The sequence below is a fragment of the Candida jiufengensis genome, assembly GCF_024610255.1.
Source record: "Candida jiufengensis strain CBS 10846 chromosome Unknown scaffold7, whole genome shotgun sequence".
Lineage (NCBI taxonomy): Eukaryota > Fungi > Ascomycota > Pichiomycetes > Serinales > Debaryomycetaceae > Lodderomyces > Lodderomyces jiufengensis.
In genome coordinates, this window is record NW_026261556.1 from 77,994 (window position 1) to 99,164 (window position 21,171).

The following is a 21,171-nucleotide window of genomic DNA, read 5'->3' on the forward strand; positions in this document are numbered from 1 at the left end:
TTTTCTATATTGTGTTCATCAAAATTTTAGTATTATTATTTTTCTTTTGTATTTAAATATAACGCGAACTAAACAAAAATTTTAATTGTAGTATTAAAATATTTAATAGCAAAAATAAGAATAAATTATGAACATTGATAAAAGAATAATCGTCAAACTATCAATGTTCGTTAATTTAAATCATTATCGTTTCCTCTCATATTGTTTAGTAAATGGAATGCATTAGTCTCAAAATTTGACGAATGAGATATATATATAATACTAATATTAATAAAATTGCAAATCGGTACCTTAAAATATCAATTATTAAAAAGAATGTAGTGTAATGTGTGTACCTTAAAAAGAACTATCATCGTTTAATGTATTATGATGTAATTAATTTATACTGATGTATAAACAATTAAATTTTTAGTCAAAAAAATTTGAGGGTTCATGACACAAACTCAATTAATAAATTGTTTAAAATGTGTAATCTTGGGAAGAAACTATAACTAATTGGTAAAGTTTAATTTAACCTTTTGTTGTAGTATTTTAAAATAAGGTTTGTTGTATTCAAGAATTTATATATCCAAATAAAGAAGTTTTTCTCGAGAATAAATTATTATTATTATATAGTTCATATTATACATGTCGATTTAAAACAATAGCATAAAATATTAATTAGTTTTAACATTATCTACATAAAATTTTGGAATTTAAAACAATATATTTCTTCACGATTCAAAAAATTTTTGTTTACATTATTAATAAATTCGATATGAATATAATTTTGTATCTTTTTTTGCTATTAACTAAAAAAATCAGGGGAAAAAAGTTTAAAAATTTTTAATTTATTTATTTAATTTGTTTCAATTAAAAATTTTGACATATTTTTATATTTTTGTTCTTCTTTGTTATAAATAAGTACCAAATTCCACATTTTCTTTTTTGATTATACACATAACATAACTCATCATTTACTCATATCATCACCTTTACTTCAATTTATTCAATCAATATAATTCACTACAACATATAAAATAATGCTGCCATCAATAACTATAAATAACTTATTATTAGATTCACAAGTAGCAAATATAGCATCAACGGTAACACCATCATTAACAAATTTACATATAGCAAAATCGTCAATAATTAACAATGATAATAACAATAATAGTCTAAATATAGATTCAAATTCAATACAAACATTATCGACAACATTATCATCAATAATAAATTCTTCAATAACTGATTCACCATCCGATTTATCAGAATCTGGTTTAATTTATGCAACTGATAATTCACAATTGAGTGATGCTTTGGGAAGTTTTGCTCAAAGTTCTGATGTTAAATCTTTAACTTTAAGTGGTACTCCAAATTCAGTTTCATCAAATAATGAAGGTGGTTCACTAAAATTAGGTAATAGTTTCATAATATTAAATTTGATATTCACTTTGTTGCTTTATGTTGTATCATGATGATGCTTCAACAGTATTGCTAAAGTAAATCAACGGATCAAAAACACACCATTAACGAATATTATGCAACTAGAAATAGAAAATTCTTTATATTCAAAACCAAGGAACAAAAAACAAAAAACAAAAAAATAAATTGTATTCAATTCTTCAATCCATAAAATTTACAAAAAGATTTAATTCCCAATTTAATATATACCTAATAAAAGAAATAATCGCTAGAGAATCAATTCAAAATGTAGTAAAAAAATCTTCCTCTGACTAAATTTATCTCACAATTTTTAACTTAACCGTATCAAAACTTTATACTGCTCTGATTCAAATTCAATCGAGTCTAGAGATAAAGTCTTTCACAACTCTGCTCCTTCCAAATAATTAAAACCTTTTGCAAATAACTAATCGTTTAAAATTGAAAATTGACAAAAATAATATAAGTTCTGCATTTGAGAATACGAAAGACAAAAGAAGTCACAATTATCAGTAATAATTTTCAAAAGCATCAGAGGATCGGCAATGACTTTACGCGATGTATGGCATCAAAATATTAATCAATGTCACAACATCCGTACCACAATACAAAAAGGTTGCTGGGGTAGCGTATATTTCAATCTTGTGACTAATTTCATATTTGTTGCAGAATATGAGTTTCAAAACATTGCTTGTCAACAGATTTTAGATCTATATTGCTTTTAAGTATCTAAATTAGTAGAGAAAAGTAAACTTATGAGCTTTTGAAACAAGTTTTGAGAAATTGTAAATACAAAGTTTTTGACACAATTTACAGACAAACAAAAATCTTCTAATATTTTGCATCATTTTTCAAGAAAAAATCATTTTACAAAATAACTTCATGTTTCATCAACAAAATTACACACATCTCGATGAATACAATTAGATTTAGTATAAATGACTCAAATTATGACACATATTAAAAATTAAATAAATGCTGTGGAATCATTAAACTTTATATGAAAGATCGCTAATCGCTTTCAATAACTCAATATTTAATTAAGTAAAATTTCTTTTAACCTTTTAGACTTAAAAAACTATAAACTAAAAATTTAAATACAGTATTAAGCGCATTGAAAATTCTCCAGCCGCACGGAATTTAATTTATTACTCATTTCATATTATTATTATTCCATTATTACTAATGCAAAAGAGAAATATTATTATTATATTAAAACAACTCAGAAATCAAGATTCATTTATACTCCTTATTTATAAACTATATCATTACTAATGACATATTCAGATGAACTACTGGAACAAAAATCAACATCTGATGAATCTCATAGATCTTTAGAACAAACCACATCTTATGAAATATATCCTATAAGATCATTACAAACTCATCAATCAATTAATACATATTCAAGTAAAAAATCAGAACTTTCAAGAATAATAAGTGGGATAAAAGATGATCAAATACAAAGTAATAAAGATTACGTAGATAGAGGTGATGCTGATTTTTTAGTGGCTCAAGAAATTGATAGAGCCACAAGTAGGAATATTCAAAGTATACAAGAAGAAGAACCAATAAAAGAAGAACAAGAAGATCATCCACCTGATGGTGCTTTTGCTTGGGTAATGGCAACTTGTGCAATGTTGGGAGTTTTTTCAACTTGGGGTGCAAATGCTGGATTTGGTGTATTTTTAAATTATTATTTAAATTCAAATACTTTTCCTGAAGCTACTGAATATGATTTTGCATTAATTGGTGGTATTGTTGTATTTTTAGCAAATTTTTTATCTCCTATATCTGCATTTCTTTATAAAGTGTTAGGATTTAAATATGTTTGTGGAATTGGAATTATTTTCCAAACTTTAGGTTGGATTTGTGCATCTTTTGCTACAAAAGTTTGGCATTTATATTTATCACAAGGAGTAGCTGTTGGAATATCTTTTTCATTAATTTTTATACCTGCAACTTTAATTTTACCAACTTGGTTTGTTAAACAAAGAGCAGGATCAATGGGACTTTGTGTTTCTGGTGCTGGATTAGGTGGGTTGATTTTTTCCCTTAGTGTTAATAAAGTCATTCAAGATACTGGTGATCAAAGATGGGCTTTAAGAATGGTTGGATTTGTTACTTTATTTTCAGCTGCAACTTGTGCATTAATGATGAGACCTAGAAATTCCAGTAGTATTCCACCATTTAAAGAAAGAATTAGTAAGGAATATATGTTGGAGAATTTCAAGGTTATTTTTGATCCAAAAGTTTTTAAAAATTGGGGTGTTTGTATATTAAGTTTATGGTTTGCTATTGCATTAATAGGGTATACTTTAATGTTATTTAGTTTATCATCTTATGCTTCTGCTATAGGTTTAAGTCATCAACAAGGTTCTGTGCTCACGGCAGTTATGAATGCTGCTCAAATTATTGGAAGACCGTGTATGGGTTTAACTGCTGATAAATATGGTAGAGCAAATTTCACTGGTTGTTGTTGCTTATTAATTAGTATTTTATTGTATGCATTTTGGATTAATGCAAAGACTTTTGGATCATTGATTGCATTTGCGGTAATTATTGGGTTTATTATTGGTATTGGTTCATCATTAGCACAACCATTAGCTGCTGATTCGTTAGAAGGACAACTTGAAAAACTACCCGCTGGTTGGTCAGGGATCAATATCTTTGTGTCTTTCTTTTGTTTAGTTTCTGAAGTTATTGCATTGTCTTTGGTTGATGAATCATTGTCAAATCCTTATTTGCATACACAGATCTTTGCTGGTACTTGTTTTTTCAGTTGCTTTTTGTTGATTTTAATACTAAGAGAGTATTTAGTTAAAAAAGTTTTGAGGGTGAGGTATGAAGATACAAAATTAAAATTAGAAAAACTTAGTGGTGTTACTAAAAGTGGGTACCTTAAAATAGATGAAAAAGTTGAGGAAGTTGAAGAGACTGAGGAATTGCTACAGGAGAAAATAGAGAGGTATGAACATTTATTAAGAAACAATTTAGTGACTTATTGCATGAGAGTTGTATATCCTATAAAAGTATAGACATAGAAATGAATGCATTATAGAGTAATTTTTTATAAAAGTAGAACTTCGTAAACGGATTTATCACCACAAATTAATATACATATACAATAGTAAGAGTATAAAAGTTTTTATAAGTATTCAAACTGAATGTAAGATTTTTATCTATCTAATATACAAGTTGTATTAAGACCAGATTAATATAAGTAAACAAAATCAGGATTTCTATCACCTAAATTAATTTGTTCTTTTTCATTCAATGATTTAAAATGTTGTTTGTAAGCATCTGTTTTTTTGGATTTATTTAATCTATAACACATAAACAAATAAGCCAATGAACACATAATTGAAAAATAAACAGCAGCGATAGAAGTAGCTAAACCAGGTACGTAAAATGGTGCATCTTTACTCAAAAATATAAAAGTTGCAATAATACCACCAATGTTACCAAATCCAATTTGCCATGATGTTCCAACTGATTTTCTTAAATGTGAACCATTGTTTAATGCTGACCAACAAATTAAAATTGGCATTGCCGTATATAACCCACTAGCAGCTAAAAAACAACCAGCATATCTTTTATTTGGATTTTTAGTGGCTCCTAAAACCATACTTAAACCAGTTATAGCAACAGCACATGCACCAATAAGGAAAGGAGATCTTTTCCCAAAATAATCAGAACAGAAAGCAATTATATTACTTACAGCAAACGAACAGACCCATGGATATACTGAATGTTGTTGAGCTGCTACTGCAGTATAACCCAATTCTTTGACTATAGTAGCTGAAAAATATGCAAATCCATATGAAGGTATAATTAAACCCAAATAAGCTAATGTAGGTAACCAAATCATCCAATCTTTTAATAATTTAAGAGCATCCCAAAATGTATTTTTAATTTCATATGATGATTTTATACCAGAATGGAATTGCAATTTTTTTTTCAAATATTTCTTTTCGTTTTCTGTTAAAAACCTGTTTGTCTCTGGAAAATCTGATATAATAAAGAACAAGAGAAATGAGCATGCAACTGTTGCAACACCTTGTACCAAGAATAACCATCTCCAAGAAGAGAGACCCGCTTTTCCATGTAATTCATGCACTCTATAAGCAATCAGCGAACTTGCTGCACCACTTAATGATGTAACTGAAAAAAATGCTGTAAATCTTCTAAGTGATTCCTTTTGAGTGAAATAAGTTGATAAAACATAAAAAACACCACAAAACAATACTGATTCAGTCACACCTAAAAGAAACCTTGTAGCATAAATTTGTCCTTTCGTTTTAACGAAAGTGATACCAATTGTAATACAACCAAATAAAAATACTGAACTTGATAACCATATGTGAGGTCTTATAAATTTAATAGCATAATTACCTAATAATTCAAAAAAGATATATGGAACGAAAAACATAGTTAATGCAGTATTATATTGAGTACCAGTTAAACCCAAGTCTGTTGAAAATCCATAAAGATTTGCATTTGAAATATTAACTCTATCCAAAAAAGCTAAAAAATACAATAAGCAAAAAGGAGGAACAACACAAATATCAATTTTCCATTGCAATTTCTTTTGATTTATACCTAATTCTTTTGCTAATTCATTTGTTTCAAATTCTGGATCAAAACTTTTTAGTACTTGGGAACTATCTTCTGAATCAACTAATTCTGGATCATGAACATTTTCAGGATTTTTTTCTGATGAATCAGTATTTAAAATCTCGGGATCAGTTACTGTCTCATCAAATTTTTTATCAGACATTTTTTGGTGGTATTTTGATTTTGATGTTCAAGAAATGTTTCAAAATTTAGGGAAACAGATCTTAGTTTTATAGTTTATTATAACAATTTTATACGAGTTTATTTCATCTCATTTTTTTCTTCTTTTGTCATTTCTGTATAATAATTATTATAACTCCCGGTTGAGGTAAGTATTAGACAAGACAAGTTGAAAATTTTATTTTATTTTATTTTATGCGGGGGAGAAGAAAAATTAAAATTAATGGAATTTAAAGTTGTATATTGGTGAATCTAATGAGATTACGTAAATCGTTATACGAGTCTAATACTCCTGCTATGTATAAGATTGATAGTAATTAAGAATACGTTATATATGTAACTTATTATAATAATATAGATTAATCTCTAAAAAGATATGAACACTTCTATAAAATGAGAGATACGAATATCAACCAACAATTGATATGGATGATCTTGGTAGCATCCCTTAATTAAACTCAGAACTAATATAATGGAAATACAAAGTTAAGGTTTTTTTTGATTGATTTTATGTCAATTTCAAACTTTTAATTACACATTGAATCATACAATTAAGCATTTACTTTAAGATCAACGACTTACAAACGTAGATTAAAATAGTTCATTTTCCAGTTCGTTATTACCAATACTCTGATTCAAACTATTTTGTTATAATTTTTTCACTCCGCTTTATATAACTTTTGTGCTCTTATACTAGTTTAATTTTTTATAATAATGCATCTTGTACGTTTAAATTTATTTTTCAGTGAATTAGATCCACGCACACGAGGCTAAAATGTAAGGCTGAATTTACGAGAACTAGTTTATACAACTCCGGTGCAATTCGAGAAATCTCGCATATGAAGGCACTAAATGGTAGATCAAGTTCTTGGAAATTGATTAAAACGTTGGAGATTTCGTCTATAGATCCTCATCTTAATACGAATATTATATTTGAAATGATACGAGATTGTTCGATGTTACAAACGGTTTTATTGAAACATAAACTGATATGCAAATTAATGTAAAGTATCAAACCTCGGTTTCATAGTAATGCAATGCCAGTAATTGCTTGTTGCTTCTACCTATGGAGTACTCAAATGAGGTTGCCTATATTTACAAATTGTTTGATTTTGAAGAATGTTGTTTGTCTAAAGTATGTGACAAAAAATAAAAATGTCACATATTAAATCATTACTCACTTGTCTCTATTTGTGCGCTTTTTATAAGCTCTGAGCTTTTGTTTCGAGGAGGTACATAAACTACTTAATCATTTCATCTATCAATAATATGGCTAATTCATGTTCTATCGTATTTCTATTCTAGAAATTGGAATATCAAAACTTTACATGAAAATTCACAATTGATTGTCTACTGTTTATTTATCTGAAAAATGCAGACGCGTTCTATATCATTAGTGAATTAATCAAGATGTTTCTATTTTTAGATGAAACAAACCTGAAACAAACTTAATTTTAAAAAATTAAAAAACTTTATATTGTTGAAATATATTTAACAAGAAAATTCGCCTTTGTAATTATTTTGATTTACTCGATAAAGCATTCTTCTTCAACTTCAGACTCATTATGGACTATTCAAGTGGCTCAACAACTAATACTTGTACTTCATCAAGTGGAACTCAAAGTTTCTCATCTCCAGACTACGTTGGCCCAACAAGTTCAAATGACGACTGTATTGACACTAAATTTTCATATCACAATTATCTTGATAGTTTAAAATCAACCTCAATTTATCAATCATCTTTTAATTCAAAATTAATTCAATGTAAATTTGGTCCTCGTTGCTTCAGAAATAATTATAATTGTCCATTTCGTCATCCACGTACTCATCAATTATGTCCTAAATCAAATTGCATTTCTTATAGTTGTGGTTATATGCATCCTCATCCTATTGATTGCAGATATGGATTACATTGCTTTCGAAAATTTTGCATTTTTAAACATCCAGAAGGTAGAACTCATTATTTGGAGTTATATTTAAGTCAAACTTAAAGATTTATTATATCGTTGCTTTGGTATAGAGATATATAGCGTAAAAAGATTTTGGTATTACATTTTCGTTTATATTTGGCTGGCCCTTTATTGTAATTTTCTTTTGATTTCAGATTCTTTTAATTCTACTCTCTTTTCTTTTTTTCCTAAGACTTAGAATCTATTTTGAAACTTCATTATCAAGAAAAGCCTAATAAAGTTCTATTTTTTTTTATGATGTAAAGTGGTAGTACCTTGGCACAGTTAGAAGTAGAACTTAACTGGGAGTGACCAAGACTATTGACGAATTTTGATAAAATCGTAAAACAACTTTAAATTTTGCTATAAATAAATTGTTTCAAAATTGGACACAAAACCTTTTAACAATACAATAATTTGTATATGCCTTCAACTGAATAATGCAAAGAAACAAAAGATTTCCGATGGCTCAAAAATATAGTAGGGTACAGTAGACTGGCAGAAATTACATCACTTAGTATTATAACAAGCATGTCTTCTCATACAAAACTTCTTCTTCCAACAGCTAATAAGTTCTGCACTAACCAAATTTGGCTGAAAGTCAAGAAGAGGAATTAGAGTTGTAATCATAGTCAAAAGCAAAATGAACGCTCGTGTTGATAGACTTGATGTAATCTTAATATGAAGAATTAAGTCTCAACAAGATTAATCAATTGTTACATATTGTGACCATAAAACGTAAGTAATAGCATTTAATGGAAAATTAATATAGTATATGAGAGCTTAGTAGTAATATTTAGCTCAACTCAATACTATGTACAAATTCAAAAACATAGAAAATTCAAAATACTACAACCAAATTAATATACAACAATACTCATTATTAATATAGACCTATAAAACCTATAAATCTTATAACCTCTCTATCTATTTGATTTAGCAACACGTTCAAGTTCATCTTTTTTCTTAATAGCATAAGAAGTAGATGATCCTTTAGCAGCATTAATAATTTCTTCAGCAAGACATTCAGAAATAGTTTTGATATTTCTGAATGCAGCTTCTCTACTACCGATGGTAATTAAAGCGATTGATTGATTTATACGACGGAGTGGTGAAACATCAACTGCTTGACGACGAACGGTACCTGATGAACCAATTCTTGTTGAATCTTCTCTGGCACCTGAGTTGACAATAGCATCAACAACAACTTGAAGTGGGTTTTGTTCAGTAAGAACATGGATGATTTCTAAAGCATGTTGAACGATTCTGACTGCTTTTAATTTTTTACCGTTATTTCTACCATTCATCATTAATGAGTTGGTTAATCTTTCAACAATAGGACATTGAGCTTTTCTGAATCTTTTGGTGGCATATTTACCTGCAGTATGTGGAACGAAAGTTGGTTTAACTTGAATATAATCAACTAATGAGATATCTGAAACTTCGACATCTTCAAATGACCATCTATTGAATAATTTAATTTCTTGTTGTGCTTCTTGAACATCTAATGGGATTGGAGTGGCTAAGTTGACAACTTGTAATTCTTCTTGAACAACTGGTTGTTCTTCAAATTGTTCTTCAACGTCTGACATGGTTGTTAATGATTTGATATTGTAGATAGAAGAAAGTTGAGAATAAAAAATTTTGAAATTTTTCATAATCAGCTTAACAAAATTCTTTTTTCCTGAAGTGAAGTGGTAGCACTACGTCACTTCTTGGTGTAGAAGCTCAGTAATATATGTTTTTTTTAGGCGCAGGGCAGGTCAAGGTTAAATTATTTTTTCTCTTGACTCGACCCGATTAGGCAACCTAGGTTGGTAAAATAAAGTATATTATTTAAGGGCTTTAGCCCTAATCAATATTTTTTCATAAACAACTGAGCTATTTCAAAACTAAATTTAACTCCATTGAAGATTGTAAGATACCCATTCATTATCTCAAAAAAGTTATGTTTATTTGAAGTTACTATGCTCTCTTGAATCAGAAAAATGTTTTTCACCATTTCAGATACTTATATTTGATTCTTTTTTCCACGCAAGAGCCAGATTTTGATAAATTAATCTCTACATTTCAGCTATACTCTCATTTAGCCTCAATAATTTCGTTCCAGCACCCTAGCCTCTCCAACTAGCAAGAACGCTTTTGCGAGTTCATGTGGCTAACCCAGCAAAGAATCAATACTACATAATCTAGTTAACTGAAATGACCAAACTACAAGTAAGAGTAAGATCTTAGCAAGTTCGCCTATCAAAGGAAACTACTACATTGACATATTATATAATATAATGCTAAAACTAATAGAAAATGTCCCATCAAAATTCGTTTGTTTAAATTTTTACAATTTAAAATTGAAGCTTTTTGCTATCATTCATTAACATTATTAAGAACTAAGTTTTTAACCTCATTCCACTGATGGTAACTACATTTGAATTATTTGATAGTCTCCGGAAATAAGAAATATAAAATTACTTTTTTAGGAATCGCCGCACAAATTCGTGGGGCGAGTTAGGTACAATGTGATACATTTATTAACAAAATGTTCATTCATTGAATAATATTGTTCCAAGATATACATGTTAGTAGCTGTAATTAAATTTTCTCGAGATCGCAAATGTGTCGTATATTAAATATAAAGTTTATACAAATTTGAAAACCATCATGTTCATTAATTGACCTGATCAAATTAGTCAATTAACATATCTCCCATCCGGATGTGTATAAATACAATACTTTTTGATAAAATGGTGATTTTTATTTAAATTTAATGTCTTAATTATGAAATTACGACAATAATCTAATGATTTAAGATAATAACGATTCTACAATAGTTTGATATCTGTTATACAAATACAAGATACACTTAAAAACCTTTATTATATATAAACTGAATATATCTGATAGCTTGGTTGATTCCTTGATTTATTCTTATTTCTTCTTCTTAATTCAAAAACTTCTTTTTTATTTTTCATCTGTGAAATTTCATCTTATTTATCATAACTTATTGCTCCTTGAATTAAACATCAATAGCACGTGTAATCTAACTTCATGTATTGTTCTAAAATAATTCTGAGTTAAAGTTTCCTGTATATTGTTTTGTCTTAAATTTATATTTTCATCACTTTTTACCACAAGAATAACCATATTTGCAATAAGTAGGAACCAGGTGCATATATTTGCATTTATAATTTTTACAATCGGAATCAATACACAATTTATAAGTATACGCATGACGATATGGACATCTAAATTTTTCACAATGAGGACCATCTTCACATTGAGTTAATTTTAGATTTAAAGCACTTTGATTGTTCGACCTTGTAGCTAATCTATCCATGTAATTGTGATAGCTACTTCTAGTCAAGTAGTTGTCATTATTCAGAGGTGTTGGATTGTAGGTTGAGTCACTTGGGTAATTCATTAAAGGCTATCTTTTGTGTTAATTAATTATTGAAAATGACAGATAAGGGAATTAGCCGTATTTTGGTTGTTATCGAATTAGAAAATTTCAACTGAACTCCCATTTATTTCAAAAATATTATGACAAAGAATGAACAATCTTGCTTGTCATGAGATTTCAAAATCAATCTATATCCCAATTAAAGTTTGTATAGAAAACTCTTATCGTAAAAGGATGTAGTTTTTTGTGTTCAATCAGAGAGTTCCTCAGAAAATTAATTCGTTGGAAATTAAAGACATTCAAGTCTTTTAAATTTAAGACATTTTCGTATATTCTTCTTTAATTATACAAGAGTTATTGATTTTATAACAATATTGAAAGACATTTTATGGAACGTATATATATAATCTTCCTATCTTATATTGAATTGATTAAGAGTTATGGTCAATAAACAAAAAAACATTATAATATCTTTAGTTAAGTGTATTTTGGGGTATCAAAACCTATACAACTTTATTTCATTGTAGATAATTCTTTTTCATAATTCGATAGTTGTGAAAAACAAGTTAATCGCTCTACCTTAATTTATAGTGTTTGCTAATAAATTTTTTTACTGTCTACAGTGAGTGAGCTTGCCGTTTACTTACAAAAAATATGCAAATATGATACAGGAATCCAATTAATAGTAATTTCTCCAAAAAAATTAGAGCGAACCGGAGATGTTGATTTAAGTAACGGAATTTTTAGCATTTTATACATTTGAAATTTATATGATTAAAATTGAGCTATATTAAATTAATCAAACGTACAGTGATTTTATGATTAAAAAAAAATGGAGTATCTAAAAAGCTAACAATACAGAAGGGAGAATCAGACTCTTACAAACGTAACTTCAATGACTAAGGCTTGTCTTTATGAGAAAGAAACTATACTTTTTAAGTGAATTCGTAAATCTTTGAGTTTAAAAATTTGACATATTATTTCAACTTTAAATTTATTCGAGTAATAAAAATTTTAACCACTACGCATATGAAATTAATGAGTAATAGATATACATCAAAATTTAACCCACAAAAACTATACATTATCAAAAGGACTATAATAGAACAACTAAACTCGTAAATTAACTTTATTGCAGTTGTTTAAACGGTTTAAAATGATTTCAATTTCCCCATGATTTAAATTTGAAAATTTTTTAAAAATTCCATTTTAAAATATTCTTGCGGACAGCCATCAAAGTCAAAATTCAAAATATGTCTGATAAAATCACTGGTACAATAAGTGATCAAGAGATCCTAAAATATGAATCATCTGAAAAAAATTATGAAAATGGTCAAGATCCAGAACTTTTAGAGTCAGATTTCAACTCAAATTTGTCTGAGAATAATGATCCAGTATATGAAACTAATAAATTAGCTGAAGAATTAGGTATAAATCAAAGAAGACTACTGTGGAAGATTGATTTATGCGTTGTTCCTCCATTTTGTTTATTATATTTTTTAGCATTCTTGGATAGAGTTAATATATCAAATGCTAATCTTTATGGTTTATCAATAGATTTAAATTTAACAGGTACTAATTATAATACTGCATTAACTATGTTTTTCGTTCCATATGTGTTTTTCGAGTTGTTGGGTAATTATGCCATTAAGTTTATCAAACCACATATATGGTTATCAAGTTCTGTTTTCTTATTTGGTTGCATCACTATCGGTATGGCGTTTGTTCAAACAAAAGGTCAACTTTATGCTACAAGATTCTTGTTAGGTATTACAGAATCTGTATTGTTTTGTGGTGTGTTTTATGTATTAGCAACTTATTTTACTCAAAAGGATTCATTAAGAAGATTTACAGCTTTTTTTTCAGTTACATCATTAAGTGGTGCTGCTAGTGCGCGTATGTAAAATAAAGATTTACTATGAAATCAGTGAATACTAACAATTTTTAGTGATTGCCTATAGAGTTCATGAATTAGATGGTAAAGCAGGTCTTTCATCATGGAGATGGTTATTTTTAGTTCAAGGTGTTGCAACTGCTGGTTGTAGTTTAATTTTATTCTTCATTATTTCAGATTTCCCAGAAGCTAACAGATATTTATCAGAAAATGAAAGAAAATTTTTGAAACAAAAATTACAATTCCATTCTGGTATTAAATCTTCATATGAAGTTAAAAATTCAATATGGGATGCTCTTAAATGTTTAAAAGATTGGATGATTTGGTTACCTACATTAGCTTATTTTGGTTTAATTATTCCTTCATATGGATATGCATATTTTGCAGCAACTATCGTGAAAGAAATGGGTTATACAGCAGTCTCTGCTCAACAACATTCAGTTTATCCATGGGTTTGTTCATTTGGAGTTAGTAATTTAGTTGCATTTTGTTCCGATTATACTGGAAAAAGAATTCCATTTGTTGTTGGTGCATGTATAACTGCTATTATTGGATTAGCTATGATTTTAGGTGCAACCGATAATCCATCAGTAAGATATGGAGGTTGCTTTTTAACATGTTCAGGGTTATACACTGCAATGCCAATTTTAGTCTGTTGGGCTGCTTTAAATAACGGTTCACATTTAAGAAAATCAGTTGGTACATCATGGCAAATTGGATTTGGAAACATTGGAGGAATAATTGCAACTTTTATATTTTTGAAAAAAGATGCACCAGTTTATAAACCAGGTTTAGCTACTTCCATTTCAGCTGTTTGCTTCGCTATTGTATGTTCATTAGCTTATTGGTTCATGTGTTATAGATTGAATAAGACCAAAAAGACTGATGCATACAAGCAAAAATTCAATTCATTGAATGAAAAAGAACAAATTAATTTAGGTGATAGAAATCCTGATTTTGTATATTTATATTAATGAGGTAATTGTTTATGATAAATAGGTATTAAAAGTTCAACATTCTGTCGGATTTTGATTCTAAAGTATTGTATGTAGTCATTTACTCCAATTGATGGAAAAGGCTAATGGAAGTGGTAGTAACTATCCTCTTATTCATCTGATCAAAAGTACCAGTTTTGGTTTGTGTCTAGTCTTATCTGAATTTTTTGAAACACTAAAATTAATAACTCTTTTGCAGCTAAGTCGAAGCATACATAGTAAATAATACGTATTTGAACTATTGAAAAAAAAGTAACTTTTTTGCAACACTTGTTCTTTTATCATTCTAATCAATTTTAAAGTTAATGACTGGTACCAGTTTGTTATCAGGGTTGAAGATGAATAAAGTATAGATTAGAATTTGAGCATATTTTACATACACAGGCATATAGGATCGCAGGAATTTGCTATTGTTTTTGTAGAAATCCATTAAAACCTATAATGCTACTAAAGGAATGCAAAGTCTTGTACTTGATAAAAATTATTTATAGGTCTAATTACAATATACTCTATATATTATCATATGTAGTATGATAATTAATAATTGGTACTCAAATTTATTTTGCAACTGATGAGCCACCACCATATAATTTTCTCCACTCTTCAATCTTAGAATCTTCAATTCTTTTGAAAAGATATTGAGCTTTATTAATATTATGACCTGGTAAAATAAATGTATCAAGTTCATTAGGAATACTAAGTGCAGAAACATTTAATATTTCATTTATTTGTGTGGTTGTTTGTGGCATGAATGGTGATATCAAAGAACCAATCAAATAAACTAAATTTATCCCCACAGCAACAACAGCATCTGATTTTTGTGGATGGTCATTATATAATGAATTATCTAATTTATTATCTTGTAAAAATTGATTACCTTTACTTGAAATTTGCATAGCTAAATCCAACCCTCTTCTTAATTGAACTTTTTCCATATTTTGATTGTATGATTTTAATAATTCGTTAATTTCTCCAACAAATGTTTCAAAGTTTGGGATATTCTTTGTATCAAATTTGGGTATAACCCCATTGTATTTGGCATTAACAAATTTAACAATTCTATTGACAAAATTTCCTAAATTTGATAATAATTCACTATTGTTTTTACCAACAAATTCATCCCATGAAAATTGTGAATCACTTGATTCCGGTCTTATTGATGATAAATAATATCTCCAAACTGAGGAATTTACACCTGTTGTTTTAGCATTATTTCCAAATACACCAACATTTCTTGATTTCGAAAATTTCCCACCTTCATACTGTAAGTATTCAGTGGTACTTAAATGATGCAATTTAGTCCATTCATCACCTGTACCAATTTGTGAAGCCGGGAATACGACAGTGTGGAAAGGAACATTATCTTTACCCATAAATTGATATAATTCAACATTTTCAGGATTTTTCCACCATTTTTGCCAATTCTCAGTTGATGTTTCTTGATTGTCCTTGAAATAGTTTGCAGTTATTGAGACATACCCAATTGTAGCATCGAACCAAACATATAAAACTTTATTTTCATAACCTTTTGAAGGAACAGGTGTTCCCCATTTTAAATCTCTTGTGATACATCTTGGTTCTAAACCTTGTTTCAACCATGAGTTAGTAATAGTCTTTGAATTCTTTGACCATTCCTCACTTGCTTTCAAAACCCATTGTTTAAGTGGTTCCTCTAAATCATTTAATTTCAAATAAATATGAGTTGATTCTTTTATAATTGGTTTATGTCCATCAACTTTACATCTTGGTTCAATTAATTCCAAAGGATCTAATAAATTACCACATTTATCACATTGATCACCTCTTGCATCTTCATATCCACATTTTGGACATATACCTTCAACAAATCTATCAGCTAAGAAAGATTTATGTTCTTCACAATATAACTGTTCAGTAGTTTTTTCTTCCATATATTTATTATTATACAATTTGGTAAAGATATCTTGTGCAATTTCAGTTTGTAATTCAGTGGTTGTTCTACCAAAATAATCAAATTCAATATCAAACCAATCATAAACTTCTTTATGGATTTTATGATATTTATCACATAGTTCTTGTGGTGTTACTCCATCCTCCAAAGCTTTTGTTTCTGTTGCAGTTCCATATTCATCAGTACCACATATATAAATGGCATTATAATTTCTATTTTTAACATATCTTGAATAAATATCCGCACTCAACACTGATCCAATAATATTACCTAAATGTGGGACATTATTTACATAAGGTAATGCGGAAGTAATTAAAATATTACGTTCATTTTCTTTAGGTGTGATTCTTTCAGTTTGAGGTTTCACCAAGTATTCTTTATTATAATTTTGAGCTCCAGTATTTGTTTCCTTTTCACGTTCTATTTTAGTTATTGATAATGCATTTTGAATACCTGGTGAAACTTTTTCATTTGATGCAAGTTCAGTGAACCATTTGTTTTCAGTAGAGTCACTATATATTGGATATAATGAAGCAAATAATATGATTTGTGAAGGTGTTAATTCAACTTTTGAAGGAGTTTTAATATTAACTTTTGATAATGAATCCTTTTTGTTCGATAAAATAGCCTTATATAATTCAGTCTCTTCTAATTTCAAATACTCGTCGGTAGTATAATCATCAGCTAAATATTTAACAATAGCATTTGGTTCAAATAATTCAAATCCTGTTTTCTTGTCTTTCAATAAAAATTCATGTTGTAAATCATTTTGTTGTTCCGGTAATGTTAATTTTAAGTTTGGTTGGTACACCGATGCAGCGATTGATAATTTTAGATTATTGACTAATGCCAACAAGGTACTTTTATTAGAACCATATAATTCTAAACTCATTTTTCTGTTGGTTGTAAAAATGAGTTTGATGAGTCAAAAGTGAAAAAAATAGTGATTATTAGATTTTAATTTTCGATACTGCGTACAATTAATATTATTATTAGATCTTTTACAATAAGAATAGATAAGACAAGCCATACTTTCTCAATTATGATAAGACAGCGACAGATATTACGATTTTATACTACTACCACCTCCAAAACTGATCCATTCAATAGTCTTATCACAAAATGTACGATTAATCCTACTAACACCACCACAACATCAATACTATCAAATACAACTTATGCATTAAAAGATAATATAGTAGAAAATCAAACAATTTCCACAGCTGCCTCACATGCATTATACAACTACAAATCACCGTTCAATGCAACAATAGTTGACTTGTTATCATCAAATGGCTCAACATGTATAGGAAAAGCCAACTTGGATGAATTTGGAATGGGTTCATCAAATCAAAATTCTTATTTTGGTAAAGTTATAAATCCGTATGATACAAAATCCGTACCAGGTGGTTCATCTGGTGGTAGTGCAGCTGCGGCAGCTGGAGGTTTATGTGATTTTGCAATTGGGACGGATACTGGTGGTTCTATAAGATTACCTGCTAGTTATTGTAATATCTATGGTTTCAAACCAACTTATGGAAGAATTTCAAGATGGGGTGTTATACCATATGCACAAACTTTAGATACTGTGGGGATATTAAGTAAGGATTTAGATTTAGTTGAGAAAGTTTATAATGTTTTAAATGTTGAAGATTCAAAAGATCCTACGTCAATACCCAACAAAATCAGGGACCAAATACCCAAAACCAAAACCACTGAAAATTTAACAATCGGAGTCCCCAAAGAATTTTTGATTGAAGAAGTTTCAGATAGAGTTAAAAATACATGGATAGAGGTAATAGAAAATTTAATTGATTTGGGCCATACCGTGAAGACAATATCTTTAAAATCATTAAGAAAAGCATTACCAGCATATTATACATTAGCAACATCAGAAGCAGCTTCAAACTTAGCAAGATATGATGGTACAAGGTATAAGTACACTGAAGCAGAACTAAACGTTAATGAAAACCCAATGGAATTAATATATAAAAATAGATCTAATTCGCTAGGTGATGAAGTTAAAAGAAGAATCTTGTTGGGAAATTACACATTAAGTTCTGACTCTGGAGATCATTATTTACAAGCAACAAAAGCAAGATCAAAACTAACTAAAGAATTTTCATCATTTTTTAAGAACCAGCATATTTTTTTTCCTAACCACCCGAAAGAAACAGATGTTTGTGATTTAATTATGGTCCCCACTGCAATGGACGTAGCTCCAAATTTTACTACGTATGAAACAGAATCTCAGAAAAATGTATTAAATGAATATATTAATGATATTTATACTGTTCCTGCGTCATTAGCTGGATTACCTACTATATCTATTCCATTTGATGGTGTTGGGATACAATTAATGGGACAATTTGGTGATGATGAATTTGTACTAAAGATTGCTAAGGAATTGAAGAAATTAGATTAATAAGATCTAGATGGTTAATTATATATTTATAAGTTTTATAGAATTGAAATAAAGTAAAAAGATCAATACGCAATGATTGAGTAATCTGTAAGTTGAATTATCGTAACATCGTAACATAAAAATAACTAGCAGTTATTCTTCTCTAGTAGCTAAAGTTTATTGTTGAATAAAACCTCCGCTTAATTTTTCTTTGGTTCTACTTTCTCCCTAAAAGAGTTAAAAATTCTTCTCTTGTCTTTTGTTGATCTCTAAAACATCCCAACATACAACTAGTAGTAGTTGAAGAACCAGTTTTTTGAACACCTCTACTAACCATACACATATGAGTAGCTTCAATAACAACAGCAACACCTCTTGGTTTTAAAATTTCACTTAAAGCCATTGCAATTTGTTTTGTTAATCTTTCTTGAACTTGAAATCTTCTTGAATACATTTCTGCCAATCTTGCTAACTTACTTAATCCCAATACTCGTTTATTGGGAATATAACCAATGTGAGCCTTTCCAAAAAATGGTACAAGATGATGCTCGCATAATGAATAAATTTCTATATCTCGAACTATAACCATTTCATCGTGATCTTCTTCAAATACTGCTTTCTTGATCACATCTCTTATATTATCCTCATATCCCTTTGTGAAAAATAACATAGCTCTTGCATAACGTTCAGGAGTTTCATAAATTCCTTCTCGATCAATATCTTCACCCAATTCAACCAAAATAGTTTTAACTGCTTCTGCTATTCTTTGTTCTCTTTGCAAAGCTTCTTCAGGAGTTTGATCAATTCTTGATCTTGCACCTCTTGAAGGCCAAGATAATCCATCTGAATCTATTGGTGGATTTAAAATTAATGGTGATGCTTGTCTTGTTTGTAATGGAGAATTAATATTTGTTTGTGATTGTTGAGATATTAATTTTGATCTTTTTAATGGTAGTATTGGTCTTGGTTGATGATGACCATTTATTTGTTCTAATGACGGTTTATAATGCTGTGGTGAAAGTTTAGGTGATGACTCTTGTGATTGTGATGGTTCTGATGGTTGTGATGGTTGAGATTGAGGATGTGAATGCTGGTGTGATTGGTCTTCCTCATGGTGTGTATTATTACTAGATAAGTCTTCTGTATTTGTCATAATTAAAGATCCATAAACAATTCTTATTCTAGTTGAAAAGAAACTTAGACCAAAAAATACTCAGAAATAAAAAATTTGTCTCAGAATTTTCATAAAAAAGTATTTTTGTGCGGCTCCGAGTTGAGTCAGGTTGTGAAACTCTCTATATCAATTTATTTGATCAAAGAATCATCAACATAAAATTAAGACTAAGAAAGTTTCAGTAGAAACCTGCTATAAAGACTCTTACTCCTCAAGTTGGTCATAATTGTTGATAAAATGAGTCTATAACTTTTTTGTCAAAAATTACTAGATTTTGGGTTCTGCATGGATGCTATCTCACACTATAGGGACAAGAAATTGGGTCAAATCTCGATCGATCAAGTAAAGCGAAGGGAAGTGGCCTCGGTGGTAAGTAAACAGCAATGATTTTCAAAAACCATAAACTCAAATTCAATAATAGTCACTAGCGATTTTGTTTAATTTTTTCTTCTTAGCTCTTATAAATACCCCTTTATATAATACAAACAATTTTTGACAAATTTAGAACATTCTTGTAAAGAGGTTTACAACAAATAACAATTTATTATGTCAGTTAAAGCAAAATAGTATTCAGATATATATTTATAATTATCTTTAGCCACCATTTAAACAGCCAAATATTCAATCCAGGTATCGAAATAAAAAATAACCCATACCTCAAAACACAATTATTCAATATTTTTGTAAAAAATCCAATAATTCATCAATTAAAAAATAAACTCTACTCAAGATTAAAAATGAATCAAATTTTGGAGTTTTGGAATTATTTTCAATAAATTCATAGTAATTAATTAATTGACTATTGAATAATTTTAAATTTAAAATTTCTATCCTTTTAGAATCAATAATAATAGCATCATCATCTTTTAAATCAAAATTATGATATTTACTTATATATAAATTTATATTATCTTGTCTTTCAACTTCTTTAAGATTTTTGATAGGGGTCGATGAAGAAAATGATGATGATTCAAATTGTGTTTGAGCACTATCAGTTAATTCTATAATTCCTATCTCTTCCTCTTTCTCTGCATTTGTTATTGGATCAATTACATTATCTGAAATTGTTAATGTAGCTAATAAATCAATTGGGAAATTTGTACTAACACTGTTTTCCATAATAAAAATAATTCAACAAGTTTGACCAAAATAAAGACTATGTGATTTGTGACTTTAGAAGGTTTGATTGTCAATTATTGATTTGGT

The 21,171-nt window shown here is 28.6% G+C and overlaps 11 protein-coding genes across 11 annotated transcripts; 5 read left to right on the plus strand and 6 right to left on the minus strand. All coding sequences in view use genetic code 12, as the record gives it.

Annotated features, from left to right (window-relative positions):
* Positions 1–1,022: 1,022 nt before the first annotated feature.
* Positions 1,023–1,460, plus strand: FAV2 (Fav2p; the record flags this gene model as incomplete). The annotated part of the gene is made up of 1 exon (XM_051766604.1): positions 1,023–1,460. One exon carries the CDS (start codon positions 1,023–1,025, stop codon positions 1,458–1,460), a length of 438 nt encoding a protein of 145 aa, XP_051621881.1.
* Positions 1,461–2,699: 1,239 nt separating this feature from the next.
* On the plus strand, positions 2,700–4,463 carry KGF54_000668 (uncharacterized protein; the record flags this gene model as incomplete). The annotated part of the gene is made up of 1 exon (XM_051766605.1): positions 2,700–4,463. The coding sequence occupies one exon, from the start codon at positions 2,700–2,702 to the stop codon at positions 4,461–4,463; it is 1,764 nt and encodes a 587-aa protein (XP_051621882.1).
* A 176-nt stretch (positions 4,464–4,639) lies between these two features.
* KGF54_000669 (uncharacterized protein) lies at positions 4,640–6,205 on the minus strand (the record flags this gene model as incomplete). The annotated part of the gene is made up of 1 exon (XM_051766606.1): positions 4,640–6,205. One exon carries the CDS (start codon positions 6,203–6,205, stop codon positions 4,640–4,642), a length of 1,566 nt encoding a protein of 521 aa, XP_051621883.1.
* Positions 6,206–7,787: 1,582 nt separating this feature from the next.
* On the plus strand, positions 7,788–8,213 carry KGF54_000670 (uncharacterized protein; the record flags this gene model as incomplete). Its single annotated transcript, XM_051766608.1, has 1 exon — positions 7,788–8,213. The coding sequence occupies one exon, from the start codon at positions 7,788–7,790 to the stop codon at positions 8,211–8,213; it is 426 nt and encodes a 141-aa protein (XP_051621884.1).
* An 881-nt stretch (positions 8,214–9,094) lies between these two features.
* Positions 9,095–9,763, minus strand: RPS5 (40S ribosomal protein uS7; the record flags this gene model as incomplete). The annotated part of the gene is made up of 1 exon (XM_051766609.1): positions 9,095–9,763. One exon carries the CDS (start codon positions 9,761–9,763, stop codon positions 9,095–9,097), a length of 669 nt encoding a protein of 222 aa, XP_051621885.1.
* Positions 9,764–11,286: 1,523 nt separating this feature from the next.
* Positions 11,287–11,589, minus strand: KGF54_000672 (uncharacterized protein; the record flags this gene model as incomplete). The annotated part of the gene is made up of 1 exon (XM_051766610.1): positions 11,287–11,589. The coding sequence occupies one exon, from the start codon at positions 11,587–11,589 to the stop codon at positions 11,287–11,289; it is 303 nt and encodes a 100-aa protein (XP_051621886.1).
* Positions 11,590–12,821: 1,232 nt separating this feature from the next.
* On the plus strand, positions 12,822–14,436 carry TNA1 (Tna1p; the record flags this gene model as incomplete). The annotated part of the gene is made up of 2 exons (XM_051766611.1): positions 12,822–13,464; positions 13,517–14,436. 2 exons carry the CDS (start codon positions 12,822–12,824, stop codon positions 14,434–14,436), a joined length of 1,563 nt encoding a protein of 520 aa, XP_051621887.1.
* Positions 14,437–15,014: 578 nt separating this feature from the next.
* On the minus strand, positions 15,015–17,279 carry MES1 (methionine--tRNA ligase; the record flags this gene model as incomplete). The annotated part of the gene is made up of 1 exon (XM_051766612.1): positions 15,015–17,279. The coding sequence occupies one exon, from the start codon at positions 17,277–17,279 to the stop codon at positions 15,015–15,017; it is 2,265 nt and encodes a 754-aa protein (XP_051621888.1).
* A 150-nt stretch (positions 17,280–17,429) lies between these two features.
* On the plus strand, positions 17,430–18,812 carry KGF54_000675 (glutamyl-tRNA(Gln) amidotransferase subunit; the record flags this gene model as incomplete). Its single annotated transcript, XM_051766613.1, has 1 exon — positions 17,430–18,812. The coding sequence occupies one exon, from the start codon at positions 17,430–17,432 to the stop codon at positions 18,810–18,812; it is 1,383 nt and encodes a 460-aa protein (XP_051621889.1).
* Positions 18,813–19,008: 196 nt separating this feature from the next.
* On the minus strand, positions 19,009–19,944 carry KGF54_000676 (GTP cyclohydrolase I; the record flags this gene model as incomplete). Its single annotated transcript, XM_051766614.1, has 1 exon — positions 19,009–19,944. The coding sequence occupies one exon, from the start codon at positions 19,942–19,944 to the stop codon at positions 19,009–19,011; it is 936 nt and encodes a 311-aa protein (XP_051621890.1).
* Positions 19,945–20,637: 693 nt separating this feature from the next.
* On the minus strand, positions 20,638–21,084 carry KGF54_000677 (uncharacterized protein; the record flags this gene model as incomplete). Its single annotated transcript, XM_051766615.1, has 1 exon — positions 20,638–21,084. The coding sequence occupies one exon, from the start codon at positions 21,082–21,084 to the stop codon at positions 20,638–20,640; it is 447 nt and encodes a 148-aa protein (XP_051621891.1).
* Between the last annotated feature and the right edge of the window lie 87 nt (positions 21,085–21,171).